Genomic DNA, 10,155 nt, shown 5'->3' with positions numbered 1-10,155 from the left:
TTTTGTCTTTATAGATTTTCCTATATTAGACATTTCATACAAATGGAATCATACAATATGTGGTCTTGTGACTGATTTCTTTCACTTAGCATGATGTTTTCAAGGTTCATCCTTGTTGTAGTGTTTATTAGTATTTCATTACTTGCATGTTTGTATTTCCATATGAATGGTTGAAATTCCATATGAATTTAATCTTCTATAATTCCATAAAATAGCTTGTTGACATTTTTATTGGGATTGCATTATTGCATTGAATTTATAAATTAAATTAGGAAGAACTGAACTCTTTATAATTTGGAATCATCCTAAGCAAGGACAGGGGATATTTGTCCATCTGTTCAAGTCCACTTTAGTGTCTTTCAGGAGTATTTAAAAATTTTCCATGAATAGGTTTTACACATTTCTTGTTAAGACTTAATTCTAAGTTTTCTTTTCCTTGGGGTTATTGTAAATGTGGTTTTCTCTACCATTGTGTCCTCTAATTGTTTATTATTAGTGCATATGAAGGATATTTGTATGTTAATTTTATGTTCTGCTACCTCACTGAATTCTTTTATTGCTTGTTATTTTTATCATAAGTAGTTGTTGCATATATCTGACACTAATAGGATTTCTTGTTTTTAAGCTGTTTGTGTTACATGTATTAATAGCTTTTCTTATGTTGGAATAACCTTGGAATATTTTGGAATAGATCCATTCTGGTCATAACCTACCTTTATCACGTATTATTGAATTACGTTAGATAATATTTCATTTAGCATCTTTGCATTTGTGTTGGTAAGTGGTTTCGGTATCAAGCTTATATTTGCTGTGAAAAAGTTAATGTAAGATTAGAATAAATAACCTGCTTCTTGAATGTTGGTAGAGCTTTTTGTAAAATGGACTGGGCCTGCTCTTTTCTTTATGGGAAAATTTTTCATTACTAATTCAATTTCTTAAATGTTTATAGGACCATTCAAATGTTCTGTTTCTTGTTGTCCCCTAATCTTTTATATTACGCTTTAGAAAAGTTGAAAGACTAGTAGAAGTACCTTTTATTTAGATGACCCAGTTAACCATTTTGCCACATTTTCTATGTCTGTATCTATGTAGATATATAGATTTTGTTTTCCTAACTCATTCTCAAGGAAGTTACAAATTTATTAGAGTGTGCTATTTCGGGTTGCCTGGGTGGCTTAGTCGGTTGGGTGTTGCTGTCAGTTCAGGTTGTGATCCAGGGTCCTGGAATCGAACCCAGTGTTGGGCTCCCTGCTCAGCAGGGAGTCTGCTTCTCCCTCTCCCTCTGCCCCTCTGCCAGTTTGTGTGTACTCTTGATCTCTCAAATATTTAAAGAAAAAAAAATGTGCTATTTGTATTTCCTACTTGTTTACTGATTTTTTGTCTGTTTGATCTGTCAGTTACCTACTGATGATGGTTATGTCTGTTTTTCCTTATAGTCCTGTCCATGTTTGTTTTATATATTTTTATTTTTATCTTATTTTATTTTTTTTAAGATTTTATTTATTTATTCATGATAGACATAGAGAGAGAGGGAGAGAGAGGCAGAGACACAGGCAGAGGGAGAAGCAGGCTCCATGCCAGGAGCCTGACGCGGACTCGATCCCGGGACTCCAGGATCGCGCCCTGGGCCAAAGGCAGGCGCCAAACCACTGAGCCACCCAGGGATCCCCTGTTTTATATATTTTTAGACTGTTACTAGATACATACAAGTTTAGAGCTGTTACATCTTTCTAATGAACCTTTTATCATTATGGAACACCTTTATTTCTGCAATACTTTATACATTAAAGTTTATTTTATCTGTTAACAGTATAACTAAACTAGTTTTCTTTTGGTTAGTGTTTACCTAGCATAAGTAAATCCTTTTAAGTCCTTTGATTTTCAGTTTTTCTGTGTCCTGTTCTTTGCGGAAGGGATCTTGAAGTTTCAGCTGGTAATTTCTTTCTGTCCTTGACATCCTAAATACCATTTTCCTTCTCTCCTAGCGGCAGTACATACCTGTGAAAGTGAAGAGCAAAGCCTTCTGGATCTTCTCTTGGGAATATGCCATGATGTACGTGGGAAGTCTAGTGGTAATCATTTGCCTCTCCTTCTTCCTCCTCAGCTCCTGGGATTTCATCCCTGCAGTCTATGGCTTCATGTAAGTAATGACTTCATTAGAAAACTCTGGAATCTAATTTGGTTTTCCCAGCTCCAGCTGGAATCAGAGGGTGAGCAACCACAGGGAGCATCTAGACACAGTAGTCCTCAAACTTCAGTGTGCACCAGAATCACCTACAAGGCTTGTTAACACTCAGATTCTGAGCCCCACTTCTAGAGGTTTTGATTAAGTAAGTTTGGGATAGGAACCAAGAATTTACATTTCTAACTAGTTTTCAGGTGATGCTAAACATCCAAGAACATACGTTGAGAACCACAGGTCTAGCGAGTACCTTCAATCTATTAAGATTAAAGAGCACTCTCTAAGAACATCTGAAACAACTACCAGCTCCTGCCTAGAAGGGTTTGGTTCAGTCCCCAACAGAAATAGATATATTCCTCTGCTGCAAGAGGGTCTCTGACAGTTTTAAAATAAAGCCATCTCCCATGTGTCACACTTATAGAGTAAATCAAAACAGAGTATGAATTCTGCAGACATTTTCCAATCGTCTCGGGGCTGAGGAGGATGGTCACTGCTCAGACCTCAAGGAACTCACAGCCCAGTGAAGTGGTAGAGAGTTAAGCCTGTAAGGGCTATGGAGCCTATGGAGTGGCAGGCTCCCCTTTGGGATTCTGGACTGCTAATTTGTGTTAAGTCCTGGCTGAGCATAATCTATAGCTCTTCATGCTGTTCCTTAGATAGGAGTTTGTATTGCTGGTGAAAAACTTTCCCTGGCTTTTTGCTGACCCACAGATTTTGTTCTTTACCTCACTTCACAGAAAAGGAAATGTAGTCACAGCAGGAGGCAAAGACTTATCCTGGGTGGAGGCCTTGGTCCGCGAACTCTGACCATGAGCCATTGCATATTTCTCCCTTCTCCATGGTCTATTTATTGCCCTTTTAAAATGTGAGTTGACATCAGTTTCAACTCTGTTTTTTATTTTATTTTATTTTATTTTAAATTTTTATTTATTTATGATAGTCACACAGAGAGAGAGAGAGGCAGAGACACAGGCAGAGGGAGAAGCAGGCTCCATGCACCGGGAGCCCCACGTGGGATTCGATCCCGGATCTCCAGGATCGCGCCCTGGGCCAAAGGCAGGCGCCAAACCGCTGTGCCACCCAGGGATCCCTCAACTCTGTTTTTTAAAATAAAACATATAATGTAAATTTTCAGAAGAGCCAGAATAACAACCAATACAACTAGACAAAAAGCTTTCCAGTGAAACCCTTATTTCTCAAATGAAATCTGGGATCCTAGCTGGAACCTGCTGATGCTTCCTCAAGACCCCAGAAATTATTGTGGTGTCAGGCACTGTCTCTGGTTCTTGCTGTGGGGATGCAGCGACAGAATGGGGAGCAGCAGGATCTTTGAGCTTGCTCCTCTAGGCAAGTCTTTGGAATGCTCCAAATAGATACTGTTGGTTTTTTTTTAAGATTTTATTTATTTATTCATAGAGACAGAGAGACAGAGAGAGAGAGAGGCAGAGACACAGGCAGAGGGAGAAGCAGGCTCCATGCAGGTTGCCCAACATGGGACTCGATCCTGGGTCTCCAGGATCCCGCCCTGAACTGAAGGCGGCGCTAAACCGCTGAGCCACCAGGGCTGCCCAGATATTGTTTGTTTAATTTTTTTTTTTTTTTTTTTTTTTTTTTAGATATTGTTTGTTTAAAACCCATTCCTCTTTTGTTACAGTCCTGGATATCTCCTACATTTAAACATATGTATTTTAGGCAGTAAAAGAGGGCCACTCTTTTGACTTCTAGCCTGTATCCTGCCTCATTTCAGATCTTTGATGTACCCTGGAGTTTGGTTCAGCTGATGTTATAGGTTATCATTTTTGGTTTCCCTGCCTCTTGTTTTTATTAGTTACCTTTATACAGGGTGCCTAGAGAGGCCCTCACATCCCAATCTCAGTGGGGACAGTCATCCTTGGCTGCCCAGTAGTGACCAAAATCCTTAGGAGAAAACCAGGTTAAAGCAGACTGTTTAAAATTTGGCTCTCTTTTTTCTCTCCCTTTGTTTTTTTTCCTTCCAGACTTTCTGTTCCAGATCTCACTCCAAATATTGGTCTTTTTTGGTATTTCTTTGCGGAGATGTTTGAGCACTTCAGCCTCTTCTTTGTATGTGTGTTTCAGATCAACGTCTTCTTCTACACCATCCCCTTAGCCATAAAGCTAAAGTAAGTGGTTGGACCTGCTGCTTTGTCTACAGAGCCATCTATAGTCTTACAGGTGCCTTTCATACTGGGAGCATTGCTATCAGGTTTATGCCATCTTTGCCTAGGAAACCTTGCCCTTGATGGCCTCCAATTCCAGTAGCCATAACCAGTAATAGAATCACACCAAGTACAGGTTGCAGGGAGGGTTCTTTGGAGGATATTTCCAGAGGAGCCAGAAGATATTTCCCCTGGCTTCACTCTGAGCCCACAGTGCTACTGAACCCACTCACTATTTTGGATAAGAGGAAGGGTTTAGAGTTGGAGGGTATCTTTGGAAAAAGTGGATCTTGTTGGGTGTCCTCCATCAGTATCCCAAAGACAGTGGGGGACTCAGGATGTATTATCTGGGAGGTTGGCTACCTGCAGCTCTGTTTCATCTTCTGATCAATTTCTGTCCAAAGGCTTGTCTGTGGAGCTCTCTTCTCTATATAGTGTAAGAAAGCTAACATGTACTGAGCCTGGCTCCATCCCAGCCCTTTTTAGGCTTTCTGAAAAGTGTTCTTACCTAACCTTTCCAGCACTTCTTGGAAGTAGGCATCATTTTATTATCATCACTTCCATTTTATAGTTGAGGAATGGACATTCAGAGAAGTGGAACCATTTTCCCAGAGACACACAGCTAGTAAGTAGTGGAGCTGGGATTCAGACCTACGTTTGTCTCCAAAATCTATACTCATCCCCCTGCACCATGCCAAACTCCTGAGAGAGATCACTTGTAGAAGCCCCCGGAAGATGTTCTGTTATCCTGGCTTCAGAGAAGGAAAAACAGGCACTGACATAGATATGCATTAATGGTCCAGAGAGGGCAGCCCCGGTGGCGCAGCGGTTTAGCGCCGCCTGCAGCCCAGGGCGTGATCCTGGAGACCCTGGATCGAGTCCCACGTCAGGCTCTCTGCATGGAGCCTGCTTCTCCCTCTGCCTGTGTCTCTGCCTCTCTCTCTCTCTCTCTCTGTCTCTATGAATAAATAAATAAAATCTTTTAAAAAAAATGGTCCAGAGAATTTGGTTTATATTTCAAGAGCCTGAGTTCTCTGTTCTAACCTTCCTGCCAGTCTTCATAACCAATATACCAATGTGCATGGTTCCCATTCTATAAAACTCAGAGCTCATGCCTCCTTCCCATAACATAGCCTTGGCCTAGCATCTGACAGAAAATCTTCATTGGCCTGGTAGGCTCCAGAACTCTGGCAGTCTTGCCCAGCATTGCAGGAGGTTCTGGTCTCCATAGTTTTGTGACCATATTTTCACTGGCCTTTTCATAGAAATGTTGCCAACTCTTACCAGTGACCTAAAAAGCCCACAGCCAGTGATTTGGATTGTCTTTAGGAAGACACTGAGCTAGCTGGACCCTTCTAAAGCTTACATGACTGTGAGACTTTGCCAAGCTGAGTCTGAAGCATTTGCTGTGTAAAACTGCTTAAGTGTTTGGGGTGTGTACATGTTTGTCTCCACATCTCAGATTTATACCCCACTGAGTCAACTCTGACCTTTGACCTACAAGACAAGAATGCCATTTAATCCCTGAAGAAAAACTTTATGAGTTGGGCATTTAGGTACTACGCAGAAATAGGCCACATGCATGTTGTTTAGGTACAGCTGAGGAGGGTATAGATCTGGCCTCTTCCTGTTGGCTTCCTTTTAGCACTTGGTCAGTTCTCAGAAGAACACTGGAAATGGAGCTCTGTTCCCACCCTTCCTGATGAGAGCCATGATCGTGCTAAGCACTCAGGAGAACAGTACTGGTGATGCTTAAAAGTTTGGAGATAAACAGTCCCACTGCTTACTAACTTACCTACCTTCTCTGAACCTCTCTTTCCTCATCTGCAAAGTGTGGGTGACAATACTGTGTACTGAGGAGTAGCTGAAGTGTAGTAGGGATCACACATTGTAGTGCAAGGAAAGGGCCTAGGACAGAATTTGGCACATAGTGAGGGTTTAGGAAATGGTAGCCATTATTGTTTGTTTAAGGTAACATGAACTCCAGTTCCAGTGCATAAGAGTTGAAAAGCTGCCTGCAGTAATCAGTTGTCTTTCTGGAAAGGAGCTCATCATGGCTAAGGGTCCGTAGATTCCACTGACCAAACTATCAGAGAAGAATATCAGCAAGGAGGCACTTCCTGCCCTGGGTTTGGTTGTCAGAGGAGCCTCTGGCAAGGGAGGCTACCTGATTACTCTGACAAGCAGCCATTAGAGCCCAGTAATGAAGGTGACTTCATTTGTTTTCTTCCTCAGTGGCTCCTGGGGTAAGGCCCAGAGCTGGGATGGGGGTTGGGGGGGACAAACTGTTTCTCTGGTGTTTACTGGGCCCTCTTCACCACCACCTCTGGACGTCTCTGAGTCCCTGCAGTTTTCTGCTGTGCTACTTGGTCTAGGCCCCCATGTCTTGTGGGCAACAGAGCCAGCCACTCCCTGAAGTCCCCTAGAGAGTATTTTTGGGTTCAAGGGATGGGGTTAGGAGTCTCTAGGGTGAGCCTGGTCCCTGACTGATGTCTCCCTCTCTGTCTGCCTGCCCCACCCCGCCCCAGGGAGCACCCTATCTTCTTCATGTTCATCCAGATTGCTATCATCTCCATCTTCAAGTCCTACCCAACGGTGGGGGATGTGGCCCTCTACATGGCCTTCTTCCCTGTGTGGAATCATCTCTACAGATGTGAGTACTCCTGCCTCTAAACCTCTGGTGGCAGATTTGTGTCAGCCTGGTCCCTGGATGAAACAGCCAAGGAAAAAGCAATTGATAGGCATTTGCTTGGCATCTGCTCTGCTAGCAGCACTGGGAGAGAGGCAGTGACCTGAGTGTGTGTCTGCTAGGCACTACAGACTAATGATGATAATAAAAATAAGCATTTTGGGGTGAATGGGTAGCTCAGTCTTTTAAGCAGCTGCCATCAGCTCAAGTCATGATCTCAGGGTCCTGGGATTAGGCCAGGTCAGCTCCCTGCTTAGCAGGGAGTCTGCCTTTCCCTCTCCCTCTGCCCTCCCCACTCCCTGCCCCTTGCTTGAGCTCATTCACTCTCTCTCAAATAAAAAAATAAAATATTTAAAAAAAAATAAAATAAGGATTTTTCTTAAAGATTTACTTATCTGAGAGAGTGAGAGTGGTGGGAGGGGCAGAGAGAGAATCTTAAGCAGACTCCCTGCTGAGTTCAGGGCCCAGGACATGGGGCTCTGCCCCATGACTCATGAGGTCACAACCTGAGCTGATTCCAAGAGTCTGACATTTAACTGATGGAGCCAACCAGGTGCCACAAAATAACCACCATTTTTTGAGGACTTACTCAGTAATTACCTTGCCACTGTGGTTTTAAGAATGTTCCATGCATTAGGTCATTTTACCTTCACACCAGCCTTGGTAGGAAAATACCACCATTTTCCAGATGAGAAAACTGAGGTACAGAAAGGTAGAGCCACTTGTTCAAGGTCACATGATAGGTAAGTAGAAGGGCTGGCTGTGAGCCTCCAGGTAATGCTGTCCAGTAGGACTTTCTGTGAAGATGGAAATGTCCTAGAGCTTCACAGTCCAATACAATAGTCACTGGTATGACTGAGAAACTCAATTTTTTTTTTTTTTGAGAAACTCAATTTTTAATGGAAATTTATTTAGATTTAAGAAGTCATACACACTAGACCTTGGGCTTTGAACTATTTCCCAACACTGCACCTAAATGTCTGTAGAAGACAGATGGCAGCATTAGGCATCTGCCTGCTCTGAAGACCGCTTCAGCTCTAACCATCCCCTCCTCAGAAGATGGCATACAGTGAGCTAGTTCTGCTTCCTAGGCCCCCAGTATCTTCCTCAGTTGGGCTCTTAGCCCTCTGTGAGCATTCTTTTCAGTGTTTGTGGGCTCCCTGAGATAGGCTTACAATTCATGTACCTCTGTGTACCCAGCACCCAGAATCAGACCTGACCCACAGCTCAGCAGGTGTTTCTGGATGGGTTTTTCAGCCTCCCTAATAAAGAGGCAGTGTTAGTGGCCCAGCCCCACTTGATTCTCTAAACTAAAATGGGAAAGGAGGGCACCCTGGGTGGCTCAGCGGTTTAGCGCCGCCTTCAGCCCAGGGCGTGATCCTGGGGACCCGGGATCGAGTCCCACATCGGGCTCCCCACATGGAGCCTGCTTCTCCCTCTGCCTGTGTCTCTGCTTCTCTGTCTCTGTCTCTCATGAATAAATAAATAAAATATTAAAAAAAAAAAATGGGAAAGGAGCTGTGGAATTTGCCTTGCCTACAGTTGGTGCCCAGCAAGATGTCAAGAATGAACTGGAGGAGGCAGGCTTCAGAGGAAGTAAATCTTTGTTATTGTTTGGGGCTGCCTGGGTGGCAACCAGGAAGTGAAACTGACCAGATGCTAGAAGGAAACCTACCTGTAAATCGGGGCCTCTGAGCAGAGGTAAACAACAGAGTGGGTGGGCCAAGCCTGGGCTGCCCTTGCAGGTGGTGGCCTGTGGGGCAGTAAGCAGTCCAGCCTGACTGGGAGAAGGAAGTGGTATCTTCTGCCTGTGACATCCTCATTGCAGAGTTAAGAATCACCCTGTCTGGGGATCCCTGGGTGGCTCAGCGGTTTAGCGCCTGCCTTTGGCCCGGGGCGTGATCCTGGAGTCCCGGGATTGAGTCCCACGTCAGGCTCCCTGCATGGAGCCTGCTTCTCCCTCCTCCTGTGTGTCTGCCTCTCTCTCTCTCTCTCTTTTTCTCTCTCTCTCTCTCTCTCTGTCTGTCTGCCAGCCATGAATAAATGAATAAATAAATCTTTAATAAAAAAAAAAGAATCACCCTGTCCAGCGGGCTGTCAACCTGGTGCCCCTCAGCAGAGTAGAGTGGTCATGAGGCCACCATACAAGTTGACATGCCCCAGATTGTGACTGAGTGGGTCTTGGGTGCATTGATCCTCTTTCCCCAAAAGTAGGGTCATTTTTTTATTAGCTATCTATCCCAAGGGACACCTTTTGCCCTTGGTTAATCTTTCATCCCGTATTACTGAACACAGTCTGGAGCCAGAAAGACTTGAATCTGGATCCTGGCTTTCCCATTTCTAGCTATTTTTAGGAAAAATCATCTAACCTTTCTGAGTCTCTTGGTTTTTAATCTGTCAAATGGGGAGAATATCTCCCATGGGTGTTTTAAGTTTGAGAAAGAAATATATGTAAAGAGCACTGCAGTTATCACCAGTAACAATCATGCAGGAGCACCTCCTGTATAGTTCCATGATCAAAGCTTCAGGCTAAGTAGTCAGAGTCCGTCAGAATCATTAGAATAAACATATTTTTCAAAACTTGAAATAAGCTATTTTTATGTCTTCTAGGGTTGAGACAGAGAAAATAAGGATGGGGTTTCCAGAAACCTAGATGATCTAATAGATACTTTAGCTGGCTGGTTGGGCAAGCAGTTTACAGTACAGCTTAATTGAAGATCCTGCACAGAGCATTGGCTGACCCCCTCGATCACCAGTTTCTATGGCAGAGAATACTCATGCTCAGGGTATCTGTTTGGGCCATGACAGCTGTGAGTCATTATATTCAGCCAGGAGCATCTCCAGCCTAGTCCTTTGGACCAATGGGTGGAGACTTTGAGAAGTCTCTAAGTCTAGGTTGGATATATTCAGACTTGTAATGTGGTTAAGAATTTAGTTTAAACATTAGTTGCCAGTGGGGACATGCCTGCTCACACATTCACCTTTTTGTTTTCCTGTCCTGGCCAATGGGGAGGAGAGGAGGTATGTGGGTGCTGCGTTGAGTGTAGGCCCCTGACGCTGGGACTCTGTGGGGCTTGGGGCCAGGATGAGTCATACAGACACACAAT

At 43.7% G+C, this 10,155-nt stretch overlaps 1 protein-coding gene across 4 annotated transcripts in view; it reads left to right on the top strand.

The window, feature by feature from the left end:
• Positions 1-10,155, top strand: part of PIGU (phosphatidylinositol glycan anchor biosynthesis class U) — a 94,693-nt gene that overhangs the window by 65,918 nt on the left and 18,620 nt on the right. For 2 of the 4 annotated variants that reach the window (XM_035705961.2, XM_049100548.1), the window contains exons 8-10: positions 1,986-2,140; positions 4,180-4,323; positions 6,888-7,012. In XM_035705961.2, the coding sequence (XP_035561854.1) occupies positions 1,986-2,140; positions 4,180-4,323; positions 6,888-7,012 (424 nt within the window). The remainder of the gene's footprint in view (positions 1-1,985; positions 2,141-4,179; positions 4,324-6,887; positions 7,013-10,155) is intronic. The other 2 variants (XM_049100550.1, XM_049100551.1) reach the window with 2 other exon arrangements.

This window comes from Canis lupus, chromosome 24 (genome assembly GCF_003254725.2).
Source record: "Canis lupus dingo isolate Sandy chromosome 24, ASM325472v2, whole genome shotgun sequence".
In the NCBI taxonomy this organism is placed as follows: domain Eukaryota; kingdom Metazoa; phylum Chordata; class Mammalia; order Carnivora; family Canidae; genus Canis; species Canis lupus.
Note: the sequence above shows the minus strand (reverse complement) of the source record. Positions and strands in the feature narration are given on the sequence as shown.